General features: G+C 36.2%; 1 protein-coding gene across 4 annotated transcripts in view; it reads left to right on the top strand.

Annotated features, from left to right (window-relative positions):
- Window positions 1-22,886, top strand: part of SANBR (SANT and BTB domain regulator of CSR) — a 77,271-nt gene that overhangs the window by 14,529 nt on the left and 39,856 nt on the right. For 3 of the 4 annotated variants that reach the window (XM_072635477.1, XM_072635476.1, XM_072635478.1), the window contains exons 3-7: window positions 14,567-14,753; window positions 15,610-15,703; window positions 17,671-17,909; window positions 19,230-19,288; window positions 21,928-22,088. In XM_072635477.1, coding sequence (XP_072491578.1) covers window positions 14,567-14,753; window positions 15,610-15,703; window positions 17,671-17,909; window positions 19,230-19,288; window positions 21,928-22,088 — 740 coding nt within the window. Of the gene's footprint in view, window positions 1-14,566; window positions 14,754-15,609; window positions 15,704-16,777; window positions 16,834-17,670; window positions 17,910-19,229; window positions 19,289-21,927; window positions 22,089-22,886 lie in introns of those variants that run through there. The other variant, XM_072635479.1, reaches the window with a different exon arrangement.

Here is a 22,886-nt window from a genome sequence, read left to right as displayed (position 1 = left end):
TATTGTCAACATAAAAGAAATTGTTCTCTCCACACTCAGTAACCACATAAGCTTCTGTTGCTTCAGTTATCTCTACATGAGTGACTCCCATAACTGTAGATCTAGTCCTGGTCCCTTTCCTGAGTTCCATTTCTGCATCACCTGCTACCTATTAGATATTATTCCCAGCTAGACATCCTATAAATATATTAAACTCAAAGACTCAAAACAAAACTTATCTTCCTCCTAAAACTTCTCTCCCTATCTTCTTAGTATTGAAACCACTGTCCTTCCAATTACCCAGGTTCACAAACTTGTAATTTTCCTCCAATTGATCCTCACCCCACATAGCCAGTTAATTTCCATTCTTGTTTAATTCTATTTCCCTATTGGGCAATTAGGTAGTGCAGTGGATGGAGCACCAATGCAGGTGTCAGGAGGACCTGAGTTCAGATCTCACCTCAGATACTTGACATTCACTAGCTGTGTAACCTTGGGCAAGTCACTTAACCCAGTTGCCTCATCCTGGCTCATCTTCAGTCATCCTGATAAATATCTGGTCACTACATTCAGATGGCTCCGGAGGGGAAATGAGGCTAGTGACCTGCACAGCCCTCCCTCACTCAAAACAAAGTCAAGTGCAAGTCATGTCATTATTTCTCTGATGGCATGGTCTTCTTTGGCAATGAAGGACAAACACACACTATCTTCCTGTCTCATGCATCCACACCCTTTTCTTTACTAATAGAGCTACCATTCTAGTTGAGGTCTTCTTCACCTGAACTTTTGAATTAGCCTTTTAATTAGTTTCCTTGCTTCACTTGTCTACCTTCTTCATTCCTTCCTTCCACAGCTGCCAAAGTGATATTTCTGAAGCATTTTGATTATGTCTCTCCTTGTTCACTAAACTAAAGTGGCTCCCTATGGCACTGACGATCAAATACAAGTGCCTCTGGTTTGGTATTTAAAACTTTTCGTATCCTCATTTTGACCTACTTTTCTGTACATTAGTTAGTCAAGCTCTTATTAAGTGCTTATTGTGTGCTAGGAATTGTGCTAAATGCTGAAAATACAAAGAAAAAAGTTAAAATGATTCCCTACCATCAAGGAATTATAGCCTAATTGGAAGAGAACCTGTACATAAATAGATATATAAAAGCTGTATGTAGTTATAAGGTGACCTTAGAGCAGAAGGCACTAGTAACTGGGGGACTAAGAAAACTTCCTACAGAAGGTGTCATTTGAACTGAGTGAATCTTGAAGGAAGCCTACAGTTTTTTGAGGCAGGAGTGAGAAGGGAGAGCATTCTAGGAATGGGACCCATCCAGTGTCACATAGGTGAAATGTTATCATAGGAATAGCAGGTAAGCCACTGGCTGGACCATAGAGCACATGGAAGTGATGGAATATGTAGAACTGGAAAGATAAGAAGACTCCAAGTTGTAAAGAACTTTAAATGTCAAACAATGGAATTTATATTTGATCTTAAAAGTAATAGGAAGCTCCAGGAATTTATTAAGGGGGATGGGGAAAGTGAGGAATGACTATCACTATACTTTAAAAGCATTACTTTGGCAGCTATATGGGAATGAACTGGAGTATGGAAAGTCTTGAGTCAGGAAGACCAATTAGAATAGTCTAGCTAAGATGTAATGGGGCCTTGCAGCCATGATGCACCCAAACTGGTCTGCTTGATGTTCCTCATTGCATCTTCGTAGTGCCCCTCCCTTTTCCCCATGCTGGGAATAGAGCCCAACCTTAACATAAATTCATGGTCAAGAAATAGGCGGGGGGGGAAAAATGAGCAAAAAAAAAAAAAACTGCTATGGGAAGATCAAGATACAAACTGAAAAGAACGCAATGAAATCAAAAGTGCTACAAGCAAAGCCTTGAGAGGGGACAAAAATTCAAGCCCAACAAGAATTCCTGGAACTACATTATTTTCGGAATTAAATAAGAGGGGTAAAGGAAAAATTAGGCCAATAAAAGAACAAGGGAAGAAAATTTTTGAAAAGACAACAACTTAGTAAAAGACACACTTTGTGGCACAGTGGATAGAGAGTACCAGGCTTGAATCAGGAAGACTCATCTTCTGGAGTTCAAATCTAGCCTCAAAACATTTACAAGCTGTGTGACCCTGGACAAGTCACTTAATCCTGTTTGCCTTCTTTTCCTCATCTATAGAATGAGCTGGAGAAGGAAATGGCAAACAATTCCACTATCTTTGTTAAGAAAACCCCAAATGGGGTTAGGAAAAGTCAGACACTATTGAAAATGACTGAACAGCAACAAAAAGAGATTTAAAAATAAAATTGGCCAAATGGAAAAAGATATAAAACTTCCTGAAGAAAAGAATTCCTTAAAAATTAAAATTGGGCAAATAAAAGTTAATAACTCCATGAGACATCAAGAAACAATAAAACAATCATAAGAATGAAAAACATAGAAGAAAATGTAAAGTATTTCATCAGAAAAACAGCAGACCAGGAACAGAGCTTAAGGAGAGTTAATTCAAGAATTATTGGCCCACCTGAAATCCATGATCAAAGAAAACTTAAATATATTTCAAGAAATTATTTTTTAAACTGCCTCAATATCCTAGAATCAGAAGGTAAAATAGAAAGAATCCATTGATCACAACCTGAAAGAAATCCCAAAATGAAAACTGGTAGAAATATTATAGCCAGATTCCAGACTTCCCAAGTCAAAGAGAAATTACTTCAAGCAATCAGAAAGAAACCCTTCAAATATGATGGAGCCCCAGTCAGAATCCAGAAGGTTTAGCAGCTACCATGTTAAAAGTGCAGAGAGCTTGGAATATAATATTCTGCAAGGCAGAAGAGCTTGGATTACAACCAAAAACAACCCAACAAAACTGATTATAATACTTTAAGGGGAAAAAATGTGGATGTGTAATGAAATTTAATGAAATAATGAAAGGACTTTCAAGCATTCCTGATAAAAACACCAGAGCTGAATAGCAAATATGATTTTCAAATACAAGACTCAAAGGAAACATAAAAAAGTAAACATGAAAGAGAAATCAAAGGGACTTACTGAGGTTAAACCATTTACATATATTTATGGAAAGATAACACTTGTAACTTCTAAAAACTTAATCAGTTTTTTTAGAGCAGTTAGAAAGAATCTATGTGGTTGGTTGTTATCCTTCGTTTTAGAAGAGGACCAAAATAACATCACCATGATAAAGTGAAGTTTCAGTGTGTCCGACTGTGACTGATCAGACCAATATGAGCTCAGAATGCTCTACCACAGGTTGGGCACAGTTAGCTTGTATGAATGTTTGGGGTGGATACTCAAAATTTGAGCATTTTACATTTACTTTGTGCTGTCTCAATTCTACTTTGTTCAAAGAGCACAGCACCCTTTCTGATGTGAGCATGCCGTGCTGAGCACCAGTCCTGTGCCAGTGTCTCCCATGTTGCACAGTCAAATCCAAAGTTCTTGAGAGAGACCTCGAGAGTGTCTTTGTATCTTCTTCTGACCAACATGTGATCACCTGCCCCATGTGAGTTCTCCATAAAATAGACTTTTTGGCAAGCATATATTTTGCATTTGAACATCATGGCCAGACCATCGGAGTTGTGCTCTCTGAAGCATAGTTTGAATGCTTGGCAGTTCAGCTCGAACAGGGACTTCAGTGTCTGGTACCTTACCCTGCCAGGTGATCCTCAGAATCTTCCTAAGACAGTTCAAATGGAAGCGAATCAGTTTTCTGGCGTGGCACTGGTAGACTGTCCATGTTTCACGGGCATGCAATAATGAAGTCAACATAATAGCTCTGTAAACTTTCAGTTTGTTAGTCAGTCTAATACCCCTTCTCCCCAAACTTTTCTTCAAAGCCTTCCAAACGCTGAACTAGCTCTGGCAATGCATGCAACAACCTCATTGTCAGTGTGTACATCCCTGGAAAGTATACTACCAAGGTAAGTGAACTTATCCACAGCATTCAAAACTTCTCCATTTGTTGTAACTGATGGTTCCATGTATGGATGGTGTGGTGGTAGCTGATGGAGCACCTGTGTTTTCTTGGTGTTAATTTTTAGGCCAAAATTAGTACAGGCAGCAGAGAATTGATCCATACTTTATTGCATCTCAGCTTCAGAGGCTACATTGAGTGCAAAATCATCTGCAAACAGAAAATCATGCACTAGCACTCCCTCCACTTTGGTCTTGGCTTGTAGCCTTTTGAAATTTAAGAACTTGCCATCAGTATGGTAGTTGACCTTGATGCCATGTTCATCCTCATTGAAAGCATTTGACAACAAGGCTGAAAACATCATGCTAAAGAGCATGGGAGCAAGCACACAGCCCTGTTTCACTCCATCAGTGACTGGGAAGGCATGAGAGCATCGACCACTATCCAAACCCAGGCAAACATGCCATCATGAAATTGACATACAATACTGATGAACTTCTCTGGGCAGCCAAATTTTGAAATAATTTCCCAAAGCCCTCACAATTAGCAGTGTCAAAGGCTTTGGTCAGATCTACAAATATTGTGCACAGACTTCTATTCTGCTCCTGGCATTTCTCCTGGAGTTGTCAGGCAGAAAACACCATATTGACTGTTCCTCGGCCCTTTCTGAAGCCACACTGGTTCTCAGATATATGACCATCTTCCAGGTGAAGGATCAGCCTATTAAGGAGGACTCTGGCAAGAATTTTGCCAGCAGTGATTGAGAGAGGACCCCCCTGTAATTGTTGCAGGACAATCTATTCCCTTTACTTTTATAGAAATGGACAATGGAGGCATCCTTGAACTCCTGGGGGATAACTTCCTCTTGCCATATAACCTGGAAAATTTCAGTCACTTTTGTATGAGTAATGGTCCCCCTGTTTTGTAAGTCTCAGCTGGAATAGAATTAGCACCAGGTGCTTTGCCACATGAAAGGAGCCTAATGGCCCTCCAGACCTCTTCTTCAGCTGGAAGTTCAGCTAAGGAAGTTAAGCTTCAACCTGAGGTAAAAATGGTCAGTGGCCTCAGCATTGATTGATGGTCTATTGAGAACACTATGGAAGTATTCAACCCATCTCTGTAGGATTGTGTCCTTATCACTAATCAATGTGGCTCCATCAGCACTGAGTAGTTGTGATGCACCATAGGTTTTTGGTCCACAAATAGCTTTCAGGGAATCATAAAAGCTCTTTGAGGGGCAGAGCCAAGAAAGGAGTAGAAAGATGCACATACTCTAGTGCTTCCCCCACAGCCCACAAAATACCTGTAAATACTTGTAAAAAATGATTCTCAAGAGCAGCAGAAGCCACAGAACAAGCCACAGAACACAGAGTGAAAGGGGTTTCCAGCCAAGGGTAACCTGGAAGGCTGACAGGAAAGGTCTATCTCATGGGACACTGAGCAGAGGGAAGCCTAGCCATGGCCATGCGGCCCCAGGAGGAACAGGACCTGAATCGACTTCCAGGGCAGAATTCCCAGCAGGGAGGGTCCCAGATCCCTCAACCCACAAGTGACAAAGAAAGCTCCAAAAGTCAGTATGGGAGGGTTTTCCCAGCTGGGCGAGAGGGGAATGGCGTTCCCCCAGCACTAGCCCTAGGCAGCGGCAGCAACAGGAGGCAGGCAGCTATGGTGGCTGAGGAAGCAGCCTTGGTCCATTGTCCAGGGAGCTCAGCTTAAAGCCTCTGGCAGAATTGAGCAGCTGATCTGAATCTCAGCCTTGTACTGGGGAGCGGAGAAGCACTAGGATCCTCTTCTTGACAAAGGATTCAGATGTCAAGTAACTGCCTGGGAAAATGCCCAAAAAAGGGAAAAAAATAAGACATAGTAGGTTACTTTTTTTTGGTGAACAATTGTCTCCTTCCATCCTTTCAGATGAGGAAGAACAAGGCATACTGTCAGAGGAAGTCAAGGCCTCTGCCTCCAGTATCCCCAAAATGAATATGAAATGAGCTCAGGCCATAGAAGAGCTTGAAAAGCGTGTCAGCAGCCTGCTAAAGGAGAACCAAAAAAATGCTGAGGAAAATAACACCTTTAAAAAGGGGCTAACTCAATTGGAAAAAGAGCTCCAAAAAGCTAAAGAGGAGGAGACTTTAAAAAGCACAATTAGCCAAATAGAAAACAAGATTCAAAAGCTCACTGAACAAAATAGTTCTTTAAAAGAGAGAATCGAGTTCAGGGAAGCTAATGACTATGAGATAAACAAAGCAGTTCTTTCAAAATTAGAATGGAACAGATGGAGGCTAATGACTTTATGAGAAACCAAGAAATCACAAAACAAAACCAAAAGAATGAAAAAATGGAAGATAATGTGAAATATCTCATTGGAAAATCAACTGACCTGGAAAATAGATCCAGGAGAGACAATTTAAAAATTATGGGACTACCTGAAAGCCATGATCAAAAAAGAGCCTAGACTTTATCTTCGATGAAATTATCAAAGAAAACTGTCCTAATGTTCTAGAATCAGAGGGCAAAATAAATATTGAAAGAATCCACCAATCACCTTCTGAAAGAGACCCAAAAAGAGAAACTCCTCGGAATACTGTGGCCAAATTCAGAGTTCTCAGGTCAAGGAGACAATACTGTAAGCAGCTAGAAAGAAGCAATTCAAGTATTGTGGAAATGCAATCAAGATAACACAGGATCTGGCAGCTTCTACATTAGAGGATCGAAGGACTTGGAATAGGATATTGCAGAAGTTAAAGGAACTGGGATTAAAACCAAGAATCACCTACCCAGGAAAACTGAGTATAACACTTCAAGGGCATAAATGGTCATTCAATGAAATAGAGGACTTTCAAGCATTCAGAACTGAATAAAAAATTTGACTTTCAAACCCAAGAATCAAGAGAAGCATGAAAAAGTAAGCGGGAAAGAGAAATCATAAAAGACTTTCTAAAGCTGAATTGTTTACATTCCTACACGGAAAGGTAATATTTGTAACTCTTGAGACTTTCCTCAGTATTTGGGTAGGTGGAAGGATTACACACACACACACACACACACACACACAGAGGTTGAGTTGAATCAGAAGAGATAATAGCCATAAAAAAAATAATGAAATAAAAATTAAGGGGTGAGGGAGGAAAATACTGGGAGGAGAAAGGGAGAAATGGAGTGGGACAGGCTATAACTTATAAAAGAGATAAGAAAAATCCTGTTCAATGGAGTAGAAAAGGGAGAAGATGAGAGGGGGAAAGTGAAGCTTACTCTCTTCACATATGGCTTAAGGAGGGAATAACATGCTCACTAAATTTGGCATGAAAATCTATCTTATACTTTAGGAAAGTAGGGGAGGAGGGGTCAAGTGGGGTGAGAGGGATGATAAAAGGGAGGGCAAATGGGAGAAGGGAGTAACTAGAAGTAAACACTTGTGAGAGGGGACAAGGTCAAATGAAAGAATTAAAAAAGAGGGGGGAACAGGGTAGGATAGAGGGCAATGTAGTTAGTATTACACAACATGATTATTATGGAAGTCTTTTGCAAAACGACTCATATATAGCCTGTATTGAATTGCTTGCCTTCTCAGTGGGGATGGATGGGGAGGAAGGAAGAGAAGTTGGAATTCAAACTATTAGAAACGAATGTTGAGAATTATTATTGCATATAACTGGGAAATAAAAAACACAGGTAATAGGGTATAGAAATTTATCTTGCCCCACAAGAAAAGAGAGAAGATGGGGTAAGGGAGGGGTGGAGTATGATAGAAGGGAGTGTACATTGAGGGAAGGGGTAATCATAATGTGAGGTATTATGGGGAGAAGAGAGGGGAGAGATGGGGAGAAGAGAGGGGAGAGATGGGGAGAAAAATTGGAACTCAAAATTTTGTGGAAATGAATGTCAGAATCTAAAAATAAATAAATTTTTTTAAAAAAGCTCTTTGAATTGTTACTATCAGTGTGAAACTGAATTTCATCTGCCTTCTTACTGAGCCAGGAATCCTACATCTCTCTAAACTTTGCTTGTACTTTGCTTTTGATGGAATTAAGGTAGATGAATTATCCTGCTGGTAAATCCTATGGAGTTCTTGTTTTTTGTTTAGCAGCTTCCAAATTTCCCCATCATTTTCATCAAACAGTCTTGGTGTTTGCGAGTGTTCTGACCCAGATGAGCAAATGTAGTGCTGTACACCAAATCTCTGAAAGCTACCCACTCCTTTTCTGCTCCACTGTTGCCAACTGTGTGTTGGCTCAACTTTCCTTCCAAGTTAGCAACAAACTGTTCACGCTCAGAGAAGTACTCTAAATTTGTTGACACTGATTCTTCTCGTAGTCATTTTGCCTTGGGGGGGGGGCACTTTTAAGTCAGTTATTTTGGGATGATCTAAAAAAATGAAAGGGGATGCCTTGGGAGAAGAGAGAAGGGACAGAAAAGAGCCATGCGGGGTAGTTTTTTTACAGTGGGGTGGGAGGTGTGATTGGGAGGTTGGAGGAAGGTAACACTTCAACCTCACTCATCTAAATTGGTTCAGAGGGAAAATATACACACACATACACTCAATTGGGTAGAGAAATTTATCTTACCCAACAAAGAAGTAGGAGGGAAAGGGGATAAGAGGAACATTAGTGATGGGGAGGAGGGTTGATGAAGGGGGCACGTAAAGGAAGGTAATGGTCAGAAGCAAAAGAGATTTTGGAGGAGAGACAGGATAGAGCGAAATGGATAAACAGAGGAAAATAGGATGGCATGAAATGCCCAGTTGGTAATCATAACTGTGAGTGGAATGAACTCACCCTTAAAACAGAAGCATATAGCAGAATGGATTAGAAACCAGAATCCAACAGTATGTTGTTTATAAGAAACTTGTAACAAACACACAACAGTAAAGATAAGGGACTGGAGCAGCATGTATTATGCTTCAGCTGAAGTAAAAAAAGGCGAAGGTAGCAATCATGATCTGAGACAAAGCAAAAATAGACCTAATTAAAAGGGATAAGCAGATAAACTACATTTTGTCAAAAGGTACTGTAAACAATGAGTAACATCAATAGTAAACATATGCATTAAATAGCATAGCATCCAAATTGTTAAAGGAAGAATTAAATGAATTGCAGGAGGAAATAGTAAAATTATACTAGTGAGGGACCTCAGCTTTCCCTTCTCAGAGATACATAAATCCAACCATAAAATAAAGAAGAAAGAGGTTAAGGAGGTAAATAGAACCTTAGAAAAACTAGATAAGATAGATCTCTAGAGAAAACTGAATGGGAATAGAAAGTATACCTTTTTCTCAGCTGTACATAGCACATTCACAAAAATTGACTGTATTAGAATATAAAAACTTCTCAAATAAATGCAAAAAAAAGGCAGAAATCTTAAATGCATCTTTCTTTCAGATCATAAAGTAATAAAAATTACATTCAATAAAAGGCCATGGAAGGATACATTAAAAATTAATTGTAAGTAATCCAGTCCTAAAGAACGAATGGGTCAAAGAACAAATTGTAGAAATTTCTTTTAAAAAGAATGACAATAATGAGACAACTTTCCAAAATTTGTGGGATACAGCCAAAGCAGTACTTAGGAGAAATGTTATATATCTAAACATGTACATTCATAAAAGAGAAGAAGAACAGATCGATGAATTGGGCATGCAGCTAAAAGAACTGGGGGAAAAAAGCATATTAAAAATCCCAACTAAACACCAAAATGGAAATCCAGAAAATCTCAAAGGAGAAATTAATAAAATTGAAAGTTTAAAAATGATTAAACTAATAAGTAAAACTAGGAGCTGGTTTTATGAGGGGAATCCCAATAAAAAATTTTTTAAATTGAATAATTTCCTCCTTTTTTTGGAAAACCAAATTACCAGTTTCAAAAAGGTGAATGCATCACCGATGAGGATGAATTAAAGCAATTATTATGAGCTGTTTTGCCCAATTATATGCCACTAAAATTGACAATCTAAGTTAAATGGATGAATATTTACAAAAATATAAACTTCCCAGATAAAAAAAAGAGTAGAAGACTTAAATAACTATCTTAGAATAAAGAAATTGAACAAGCCATTAGCGTGCTCCCTAAAAAAAAAAATCCCCAGGACCAGATGGATTCACTGGTGAATTCTACCTAACAATTAAGGAACAGTTAATCCCATTGCTGTGTAAATTATTTGAAAAAAAAAAACCAGGTAAGAAGGAATCCTACTAAATTCTTTCAATGACACAAATATGTGTTTGATACCTAATTCAGAGAGAGCAAAAAAAAAAAAAAAACTAAGGACCAGTTTCCTTAATAGATATCAATGCAAAAATTTTAGATAAAATATTAGCAAGGAGATTATAGCAGTATATCACAAAAGATCATATACTGTGACCAGGTGGGATTTATCCCAGGAATGCAGAGCTCGTTAAATATTAGGTGAACTATCAGCATAATTGACCATATTAATAACAAAAAAATTCATATTATTATCTCAATCAGTGCAAGAAAGGCTTTTGACACAATACAACACTCAGTCCTCTTAAAAGCATAGGAATCAATATAGCCTTTCTTCAAAATTATGTGGCATCTATAACCAAGAGCAAGCATTCTCTGTAACAGGGATAAATATGAAACATTTCTAGTAAGATCAAGGGTGAAGGAAGATGTGATGTCCGTTATCATCACTATTAATTCAGTATTGTAATAGAAGCGCTACCTATAACAGCAAGAAAAAAGAAATTGGAGGAATAAAAATAGGCAGTGAGGAAGTAAAACTGTCACCTTTTGGAGATAATATGATGGTATATGTAAAGAACCCTAGAGATTCCACTAAAAAACTAATTGAAACAATTAACAACTTTAGCAGAGTTTCAAGATATAAAATAAACACGTACAAATCATCAGCAATTCTGTAGACCACCTACAAAACCCAGCAGAAAGAGAAATTCTATTTAAAATAATGGCAGACAGTATAAAATGTTTGGGAGTCTACCTGCCAAGGCAAACCAAGGGACTATATGAATGCAATTACAAAACATTCTTCACATAAATAAAGATAGATCTAAACAGTTGGGGAAATATTAATTGCTCATGAGTAAACCAAGCCAATATAATAAAAACAATTCTACTAAGTTAGTTTACTTATTTAGTGCCATGGCACTATAACTACAAAAGAATTATTTTATAGAACAAGAAAAAATAGTTCCACAATTCATCTGGAAAAACAAAAAGTAAAGAATATAAAGGAAATCAATGAAAAACAATTGAAGGAAACTGGTCTAGGTAGCAGTACCAGATTCAAACTATATTACAATAATAGTAGTAATCATGAAAACAATCTGGTACTGACTAAAAAAATAGTGGTGGGTCAGTAGAACAGATTAAATACATAGTACACAGTGGTAATCTAGTAATCTAGATCATAGTAATCTAGTGTTTGATAAACCCAAATTCCAAGTTTTTGGAGTTTCTGTCATCTGACAAAAATTGCTGGCAAAACTGAAAAGCGGTTTGGAAGAAACTATGCATTGACCAACATTTCACACTGTATACCAAGATACAGTCAAAATAGATAAATGGTTTAGACAAAACAAGTGATATAACTAAATGAGAGGGAGCATGGAAAAATGTACCTGTCAGTCTCTGGATAAAGGAAGAGTGTATGACCAAACAAGAGATAAGGTCATGTAAAGTTAAGTGGATAATTTTTGTTACATTAACTTAAAAATATTTTGCACAGACAAAACAAAATGTAGCCAAATAGGAAGGAAAAAAAGAAATTAGAGGGAAATTTATAGCAAGTTTCTCTCATAAAGGCCTCATTTTGCAAATATACAGGGAAGTGAATGACACTTATAAAAATATGAGCCATCTCCAATTGACATTTGACTAAAGTCTATGAATAGGCAGTTTGCAGAAGAAATCAAAGCTCTCAATATTCACAAGAAAAAAATGCTTTAAATTACTATTGATTAGAGAAATGCAGATTAAAACAACTCTGAGATATCAGATTGATTCTCATGACAGAAAAGGAAAATAATAAATGCTGGAGAAGATGTGGGGAAAATGGGACACTAATGCACTTTGAGTGGAGTGGTAAATTAATCCAACCATTCTGGAGAGCAATTTGGAACAGTGACCAAAGGGCTATAAAACTGTCTACTATAGTAGACAGTAGCAATACCACTACTAGGTCTGTATCCCAAAGAGATAAAAGAGAAAAAGACCCATTTACACATACACACACACACGCAAAAAAAAAATTGTAGTGGCTCTTTTTGTGGTAGCAAAGAATCAGAATTTGAAGGGATACCCATTAATTAGAGAATGATTAAAGAAGTCGTCGTATGAGAGAGTGATGGAATACTAATGTGTTATAAGAAATAATGTGCAGGATGATTTCAGAGAAACCCAGGAAGACCTAGATGAATTTGATTCAAAGTGAAGTGATCAGAAGCAGGAGAACATTGTATATAGTAACAGCAGTTTTGCAAGAATGATCAGCTGTGAAAGACCCTTATTGAGACAATGATCCAAGGTAGTTCCAAAGGATCCATAATGAAACATGCTGTCCATTTTAGAGAGAGAACTGATGAACTCTGAGTGCAGATTCAAATATACTTTCTTGTAATTTTATTTTTCTTGCTTTTTTTTTGTATTTTCTTTTGCAATGTGGCTAATATGGTGTTAAGTTCCCAAAGATCTCATGCCTGCATGAGATCTTTCTTCCAGGCACGAATGAATGAGGCAGGAGCAAGGATGGTATGCACTCCATTTATTCTCAGCTAGATCAGAGTATATATAGGCATTCTACTTCCATTGTACTTCCGTTCAAGCAAGAAGTTTGTAAATACTGTCTGCTGTGCTTACGTGCTTGGCTGTTGTTATTCTTGCTCAAGATAATTGTGAAGGTTGGTAATTGCGTGGGGGTGGTCCATCACGTAAATCATGCAAGGACATGGCATCTCAAAGAGATTTCTCCTGAGGGCATCATGACCCTGATAATCCGAGAGTTCCAGACCCTTACAATATGGAAATCTGTCTTGTATGCCTTAACATGTATAATCAATATTATGCAGCCTTCTCAAAGGGTAGGGAAGGGGCAGAAAAAAGGGAGAGAATTTGGAACTCAATTTTTTTTTTTAATTTATATGTAATTCCCCAGTTGATAAATAGTCAAAAGATATGAACAGGCAGTTTTCAGAGGAAGAAGTTAAAGATATATATAGTCATATGAATAAATGCTCTAAATCAACCATTGATTAGAGAAATGCACATCAAAACAACTCTTAGATACCACATCACACGTGTCGGATTGGCTAACGTGACAAAACAGGACGACGATAAATGTTGAAGAAGATGTGGGAGATCTGGAACACTAATTCATTGTTGGTGGAGCTGTGAGCTGTTCCAACCATTCTGGAGAGCAATTTGGAACTATACCCAAAGGGCTACAAAAATATCTATACCCTTTGACCCAGCAATACCGCTTCTAGGACTGTATCCCCAAGACATCATAAAAATGGGAAAGGGTCCCACATGTACAAAAATATTTATAGCAGCACTCTTTGTGGTGGCCAAAATCTGGAAATCAAGGGGATGCCCATCAGCTGGGGAATGGCTGAATAAATTGTTGTATATGAATGTAATGGAATACTATTGTGCCATAAGAAATGATGAACAGGAAGACATTAGTGAGGCCTAGAAGGATTTATATGATCTGATGCTGCGTGAAAGGAGCAGAATCAGGAGAACTTTATATACAGCAACAACCACAGTGTGCGAGGTTTTTTTTCTGGTAGACTTAGAACTTCATTGTAATACAAGGACTTAAAAAATTCCCAGTAGTCTTTTAAGGCAAAATGCCTTCCACATCCAGAGAAAGAACTCTGGAATTCAATCGCAGAATGTAGCAGATCATTTTCTTTTGTATTACATTTTGGTTTGTTATATGATTTCTCCCATTCATTTTAATTCTTCTATACAACATGACTATGGTGAAAATGTATTTAATAGGAATATATGTGTAGAACCTATACAAAATTGTATGCTGTCTCAAGGAGGGAGGGGGGGTTAGGGGGAAAGGAGAGGGAGAGAGGAAAAAAAATCCTAAGTTATATAGTAGTGATTGTAAAACACTGAAAATAAAGAAAAAAAAGAAAAAAGTATATGTAATTGGAAAACAACAAAATAAAAAATATGTTAAAAATAAATACTGGGTTTTGCAACTTATTAAGAAATTAAAATGTTTTTATAAGTAAATTATGAGAATGCAGACTCAAATGTCAATTATTTTATAAGTACTAAATCACCAGCAAAATAGTTTCAGGCTAGAATTTACTTATTTTTATAGCTTAAAGTATTGGCCATATAACTTTAAGACTAAAATCCCAGTTTTTAAAATATGAAATTATCAGCAGATGGTAGAAATACAGCATAAGAAAATATATTTGATGCAGAAGGAGATGGGAAAACTTCAGTTTTGAACTTCCTTTTTAAAAAATTTAAAGGCAAATCAAAGAATTTTGACATTTTTTGGCAATGGTTACCAGGAATCACAAACCTAGAATAATATCTGCTGATAGTAAATTATTGTTCATAGAAAAGGAATTTATGATACCAAGATACTTTTCCCTTACTTTCCTTGTTTCCGTCTTTTTATTTCATTATTTTACTTCGTGGTAGTGTGCAAAAAGATTTGATGAACTCAAAAGCAGTGGAAGTTCACCTGTTGACAACCAGTACAGTCCTCTTATGGCATCTGGAAGAAGTCCTGTTGAAAACTTAGCAACATACATCAAATCTTCACTCCTTGACACGCAAGGAGAATTTCAGGAGCCACCTCTTAGGCAGAATTCAGTTTCCAAAACAGGTAAGCTTTAGAGTAATTCCATCATTTTTATCATAGTTATTTTTCCCAAAGGCTAAAGTACATTCAATACTATATCATAAGAACACAGAACGTGAACATTCTCCAGTGCTAAAATAAAGAGATTAAATCCTATCCTTCTGACTTGCAGCTTAGCCTCCCATAAGTGTTTTTTCCTGCCATTGAAATATGAACTTGAGGCAGGGACTATCCTTTCTAATTATCTTCAGCACTTAGCACGGTGCCTGGCAACACATGTATATGCTTTTTCATTCGTATTCATACTTGATATTTTCATTATTTTTTATTTGATCATTGTTGCTTTCCTAGTTTAGAAAAACAGCTTATCTACTCTTCAGCCCTATAACCTGTTCAGTAGCTATATTGATTAATTAGTCATTATTTGGAAGTATTGTTTTCAGTAATAACAATCAAAACAATTGCTCATTATAGATACACTCAATATATCTTAAATGGTTTTTATCTCAGTTTCAGAGTCAGAGCATTCATTAGTCTAAAATAGTTCCTTCTAAAGGAAGAAAGAAATCTGTTGGTAGCTGTTAGTTCATTTTATCCCCATAAAACTCCTTTTTCGTGCCTGCCATATAAAAACAATACTGATGCATTATTTAGAAAAAAACAACCTGCCTTCGTTAGTAGTTTATGGTTCCTTTTCTCTATTGTGGTCCTTTCAAGCATTCTTAGAAAAAATTAGGGAGAATGCCAGCTGACTTACAGTGCCTTCAGTTTATGTATAGTTATGACAGCATAATTTTCACTACTACTAGTCAATAGTCAGAATCCAAGTTGTTATAAACTCTTAACATTTTCATTATTTGTGTTTGTTTCTGTATTTAAGGAAGACCTATTATAGCTTCCACAAGGAATTGTTCTTCAGAAAATGAAAACTGTACTGCTCATAAAGATGGAGAAAAGGCTGACGAAACAGAAGGGTAGGAGGCTGGTTGTTCATTAGATAAGAATTAATATTACTTTTAAATTACAAGGTATATAATAGAAATTTTCGTGAGTCCCTTACTACCTTGTAGAGATATCAGATTACAATATTATTATCGAAACTTGGTTTCAGATCATCCTGTGTAAAATCCTATTTTATGGCTTATTATTAATTTATATCTGTTAGCAAAGTGATCTTTATTTTTACATTTATAGCTGCTGCAGATAAATTAAAACTGAAGAATACTGAAAGAGTCCAAAGAAAAATTTTTTTCTTTATTTCGTTGACTTTATAGCTGGTGAGGCTAGATTTGATTTTTTTTTTTGATTGCCTTATAATGTGTTGGAAATTTTCATGAAATTTTAACTTGAATGCCATTCAGACTTAATGCCAAACTCTTTTTACTGAATTTCACTAATAATTTATTGTCTCATTTAATATTTATGTCTTGCATCTGACTTTGGGGGAAAATGTTAAATGATGAAAATGGATTTTCATAATTATCATTTATTTTGACTAATTGAAAAGAATGATAAATTATGATTTTTTCTTAAGTCATTGATTTTTTTTTTCATTTAAAATTCTTAAGATTTGTCAAATCCTATCCCTTTGGCTTTTGTTTTCTAATGCTCTGGGGATAGGGGTGAGGGAGAATGGGAGTGGTTATTCATCCAGATTGGCATGCAGCCATTTAAATATACAGTATTGATGACATTATTCAGAGAATCTGTTCCTATTCCTATATTCCTTTTATAGAGTGACACAAAGCAAGATTTGTCTTGAAGCTGATGTTTTTTTTTTTTTTTAATGATACAATCTTCAGAGTAAAGAAAATTTAAAGATTAGGTAATGTGTTAAAATTAACTTTCTTTTCCATCAACCAAGTTAACATGTTTTAAAACATATTTACTAATATTTTGCAGTAATGCTAACTCTTAAATATATCAACTATTTCATGTGTAAACTTTGTGAATCAATACAGAAAGGTAGACTTTATAGGATCATAGCTCTAGAGCTAGAAAGGATCTTAGAAGTTATCTAGTATATCCCCTCTCGTTTTATACGTAAGGAAACTGAGTCCCAAGGAGGTGAAACCCAAGGTCGCAAAAGTAGCAAGCATCAAAGGTGAGGTTTGAATTCATGTCCTCTGACTCCAGAGACATTTGCTTTTTCTACTGTATCACACTGTCTTCTCATTGTTTAACCTCCTTTTTAAAAAGGTAAGTCTCTAAGTATTTTTTCTTTTATTGTTTTATGATCATTTATTCTATGATCTTTTCCATGTGGATAGTACTTCCCCATCCCAGAAATATTAGAAAGTAGGTCAAAACCAAACCTTGTCTTCCTGTCCTTTGTGACTCTTGTTTTTTTCCTTATATTTCCTAAACTGATTTTAAAACTTAGGTTCTTTTCCATTTTAAAACAGTACCAAAGGATTTTAAGTACATAGTTCATTTCTTTCTTCATTTATTAATCTCCCTCCTATAATTGCTTAACATTCTTATTTAAGAAGCAAAGGTTCATGACAAAAATTATGCTCGCTTATTTACTTTCCCTGTACTGTTTTTATAAAGTTGAAACACTAATTCCTTTTTAAAATCTAGCTTAAAGTAGTATACATTTAATTGTGTTAATTGTTAATAACCAAAAAGAGACTGTTCATCTATGACAGGGCAAGGGAACCTGTGACCTCAAGGCCTCAGGTTCCCCACCTCCGATCTTTGAAGTGACATTTATTAGTTTAAAGTTATTTTTAGTCATATAAGTACATAAAATTTGAAATTTTATAAAATTTACTTGATAATTATGATCAGGTTAATAGGCTATCAAAATGATAAAATTCCATAGAACTACTTAGAAGTCCATCTCTTCACTTTTTATCTCCCTGTTTGTAATAAATGTGGCTTAACTCTTGCTTTCAAACTGTGATAACTTCTTTTCTTTGTAACTTTTTAAATGAAGGCCAAATATGGTGATTCATGTATGTGATGAAGCAAAAAACCTGAAAGAAGATTTTACTTGCCCTCGAGATCTTTTGATATCAGAAATGAAGTACTTTGCTGAATATCTGTCTGTGGATGCCCAGCGCTGGGAAGAAGTGGACATTTCAGTTCACTGTGATGTTCACATCTTCAACTGGTTGATACAGTATGTGAAAAGGAACTCTAAGGAGAATGAGAAATGTGAGGTACCCACTTTAGGTAAAAGTGCTTATTTGATACAAGCTATTCATTGAGTAGTTGGAATGCCACCCAGTACTTACTTTGTATGTGCCAGCAATGAGATGTGGAAAATTGTTTGGAAAGTAGTATTCAAGTCCACATTGGCAATAGTTTTTAGGAAACTGACACATCATCCTTTTTTAGTAAACTATAGTGGAATTTCTGGCAAATGGATAGCTCTCCAGATGTTAGAAATGACATTTTCCAAGTCATTTTTTAGAGAATAAAGACATGTAGCCAGAGAACACATTGTACTATCTAATAAAAACATCTTATACAAGACTTACATTCTTCTTTATAGCCTTTCCCATTGGTTTTAGAGCACATATAACTTCCTCATCCATGAAGTACTAACACTTAGTACACCAGGTCTTTCTGATATAACATACATGCTTTTGGTAGGGCTTATGTTTTTCATCAGTGTGTGGAAACCTCTGATATCAGTCTTCAGCCTCTAGTCCGAGACAGTGAGAGGGTAAACCACTTATCCGTGGCAAGGTAGCCAGTGCATGCCTCTGACAGGACTAGAATCCAAGACTTCTCAACTCTAAGACTCTATCCATTATGTAAAACTACCAGTGGTCAAATTGATCTGATAGCAAAGATGCATCACGAAATCACCATAATTAAACAGGAAGCTTTGTGCTTCTTAACTTTGATGGACGTCCATATGAAATAACACCTTAACCATGTTTTCATAATAGGAACAAGAGTGTGTCTCTTTTTTTTCTATAATCGTTTTGTGAATTGATACCACCCCAGCTACATTCTTAAGGCTCACTTATTCCATATTTAGAAAGTAGTTTCAGAATCTCTTTAGTATTAATGTTATACTTCTCTTTGGAAATCTTGAATTATCTAAAATGTTGACCATAGCTCCATTTGGAACAACTCTAATGATATCAAATTATCTCAGCTTGTTTTCTGTATTTTTCCAGTGAAGAAGTGTGATAATGTATCATCTTGAGATTTTTGGGTTTAGTTGAGCTATTCCTTATTTTTCGTGTGTGTGTGTGTGTGTATGTGTGTGTGTGTGTGTGTGTGTGTGTGTGTGTGTGTGTGTAGAAAAGGATTTTGAGTTTTTGAGTATTCTTGGTATGCATCCGATTGCAGTGCAGATTTGCTGCTACTTTCCGTATATCCTAAATTTAACTCTGAATTTCCTAATGTGTATCTGAGCTATAGTATGATTTACATTTCATTGCTATTTCACTTGACAATGAAGTCTGTTGTATGAATATTCTGCCACAAATAAAGGAAGAGATAAGTGAACTAATCATTTTTCCTATTTATTTTTAGAACCAGGGAATGTCATTTCAATTCTGATTTCTTCTGAATTTTTGAAGATGGATTCATTAGTAAGTATTCATAAAGACTCCCAGGCCTTTTACTTCATTGTATTGAGAATGCGTCATCACCAGGTACATCTTTATCTTTTATTTTTCAGGTATATGTGAAGTTCTGTCACATCTTTTCTTTCCAAAATCTGCACTCAGTTGTTTAAAATGAATCTAATGTCTCTTTTAGAAAAAAAAATCCTAAACAAAAGTATTTCTGAGAATAACTTGCTCGCTTTTAGAGATTTCAGTGCTTTGCAAAACTTAAAAGTGCTGTGTCAATATGAGCGGTTGTTATCACTTGTTATACACCAGTAAAAGTAGAGAGGCCTTTTTCTTAGATGGGATAAAAGCACAACAATTGTATGTTTGTCCCTCAAACTAATTTTATTTTGACAGCCACCTTAGAGGAAGGGTAAACTGATTAATTTTGAGTTAATACTTAGTGTAAAATTGAAGTTCTTTAAGTGTAATTAGTTTATCAGCTATTACATGTATTGCAAGGAATAAAGAGAATTTTTTAATGAGAATTTTATGTGGGCATACAGAAAAATTAATAGATGCTCATGCCTATGTTTGATGTTATGCAATAAAACATCCACCAAATTGTACCATTAATGTCTGTTTTTTAAATGCAAAAAATTTCTGTGACATTGTACTTGCCATCATTGTACTTGCCATCATTGTACTGCCAGCTATACTCTTAAAGCTCCATTCTGGGCCCTCTTTCAGTTTCATTCAGACACTTATGAAATGTCTGTTGTGTGTAAGGCCCTAGGGAGAGAGAGACATTAGCAGACTAGTTGCAGGCCTTGAAGAGTTTGTTCTGCCATGGTGCGTAACATGTACGCACATGCCACATGTAGATAAGTCAATGCAAAATAATTTCAGGAGAGAGAAAGCACCAAGAGCCACAGGAAAAGCTGGCCTGGCTGTGCTTAGAACAACCCAAGAACTCTAAGAGAAGGAGGTGAGGAAGGTATGCGTTCCAGGCTCTCAGGGTCTCTGTGATGAGGCACAAAACGGAGGGAGGGAGATAATGAAGGTCAGAAGTGATGAGAGTGAACGAGGTAGAGAGAAGGAGACAGGTACAAGAGATGTTGAGGAAGAAGGTAGCAATAGCTAGAAACTAGTTGAATGGGATAAAGGCAAGAAGACAAACTTGCGTGACAGGAAGGAGTCATCCTTGCTTTTCCCTTTCCTTCATCCGTCACATCTAATCAGTTCCCAAGTCTAACTGATTCTAAGGCCACATTTCTTGCCTCCACTTTCCCCTCTCTACTACTTCCCCAACCTCTCTACTTCAGGTCCTCATTACCTCTTACCAGATACTGCAGTAGCCTACTAATTGGTCTCCCTGCTTCAGGTCTTTCCTCCAGATCATACTCTAGACAGCTGCCAAATTGATATCCTTAAAACACAGTCGTGATTAAACCTTAAGTGACTCCTGCTAGCCTCTAGGATAAAATAAAGACTCTTCAACCTAGCATTTTAAAGCCATCCACACTGGATTAAACACCTCTGCTATGGTCAGATTTGCATGTGAGCTATTCCCTGTACACAGTATTCCTGCTTCTTCCTGGAATGCTCTCCTTCCTTATCTCTGTCTCTTAGAGTCATTACCTCCTACATGGCACGAACTGTTGTGCTTATATATCCTCAATACCCAATATGATGCCTTGCATGTAATAGCATTTAATAAATTTTTCTTGAACTGAAGCTTCATATCATTAAGGTTCATATCATACAATCTTCATTAAAGTTCTATTCTAATTCTTTACCTTGGCTAGGACAGGACCATGGGCTCTTGAGGGCTTTGCCAGTAGAACACAAGTCCTGACAGGCCCTCCTGAGCCAGAATCCTTTTGAGCACAGTCCCAGACTGTGTTGTTGGATCTTGTGTTGGATCTTTTCTCTGAAGATAAACTTTAGTTCAAAGACATTCATTACCTAGAGTTGGCCATACTCTGTTTTTATTTTTTCCTAGAATAAATCATGAAACTTAATCATGAAGGATTTTGACCTTCATAGGTAGAGAAAATGCCCGCTGATGAAATCAAAGATCTTTTATAGAAATTAATAAAAATACCATATGAATACAAAAGCAAGTTAATTTTTTCTTAAACTAAGGGTTCCATCACAAAAATCAGCGTTCTCATAACTTAGTTGTAAATTTTAGACTCATTGAAGTATGTTTTTCGTTTTTCTTTTCCATTGTTAATTCTTAAATTTATGTCACAAATGTCATATATGTAGTTTTTCAACATAAATTTTAACTCCATAACCAGTGAAACTATCAGATTTACACCACAGCGTTGTTTGTAATCTTTTTAAGTTTACAAACTTTTCATAATTTGTGGTCTTTAACAGTCACGATAGACCAAGAGCACTAGAAAGATGTAGTTTAGCCTAACAATATGACTTTTAGGTTATGAGTTAGTAGACTTTAAGCTGTTGAGAAATACTTACGCTTAAGCATTCTGTAAATTTAAAACATTACTTGCCACATCACCTGTGAAATGGTATTAATAGCAGACAAAATTTAGTGTTATGTACTTGGGTTCATCATAAGTGTTCATCATGTGAGCTTGTTGATATACTGAAACACCAGCATTCATCCTATTATTTTCAATATTCGTTGTCTTTTTTCTTCTTTGTAGGTTGAACAGTGTATTCATTATTGCCATAAAAACATGAATGCTATAGTATCCACCCCATGCAACATGAATTGTATTAATGCAAACCTCCTTACACGTATAGCTGACCTGTTCACACATAATGAAGTTGATGATGTAAAGGACAAAAAAGATAAGTTTAGGAGGTAAATTTCAAGGCTTAATTTTGAAATTTATAATTTTTCCTTTAAGAAATAAAGCGGTTTTATCTTTGAATCTTTTTAGGACCTTGTATGTGAAATATCCTTCTTACAGAACAGATGTCAACTGTATGGTCAGTAATTTTAGAACATTTAAATAAATACTTTTTTAAAATGCTTTTTAAAAACATACTACAGTGGTAGACTATTTTAGAAATTTATCTAGAAACAACAGTGAATATTAGAAAAAAGCATTAAGAATACTTGGGTTCGAATCCCCTGAGCCAGGAAACTTGGAAGAGTCACTTATTATTCTTTGTGCCTGTTTCCTTCATGTGTCTCAGAGAATTATAAAAGAGAAATAGGCAAGGACATGAAGTTAATAGAGAAATACTATACAAATGTAAAACCTTTATCAAGATTAGGAAAAATGTAGTGGTTCACATAGATAAAGCCCTGCAGACAGAAGGTGGCTGAACCATACAAGTCTTGAGGTTTTGGTCTGACTTTTTTTCTATTAAAGCATTCCTTGGGTGAGTATGACTGATTTGATAGCTGTATACATACTTTTAGCTGTATCTTTAGTTTCAGAAGGTAAGGAGAATTGGCATCTTCCCTTTGTACCCACTCCCGTTTCTAACAGCCTGGTTCAGATCCTAATTACCTCACACCTCTGTTATACTACAAAACCCACTTTTTAAAAACTACATGGATTTTCCATTGTTTGAGATGAAATTTTAATTCTTTAGCCTTGTCCAAAGCACTCTAAATCTGGCACCAGCCTACCTTTTCTAGCTTTATTTT

This window comes from Notamacropus eugenii, chromosome 1, assembly GCF_028372415.1.
Source record: "Notamacropus eugenii isolate mMacEug1 chromosome 1, mMacEug1.pri_v2, whole genome shotgun sequence".
Lineage (NCBI taxonomy): Eukaryota > Metazoa > Chordata > Mammalia > Diprotodontia > Macropodidae > Notamacropus > Notamacropus eugenii.
This window is presented reverse-complemented; position numbering and strand designations above follow the sequence as displayed.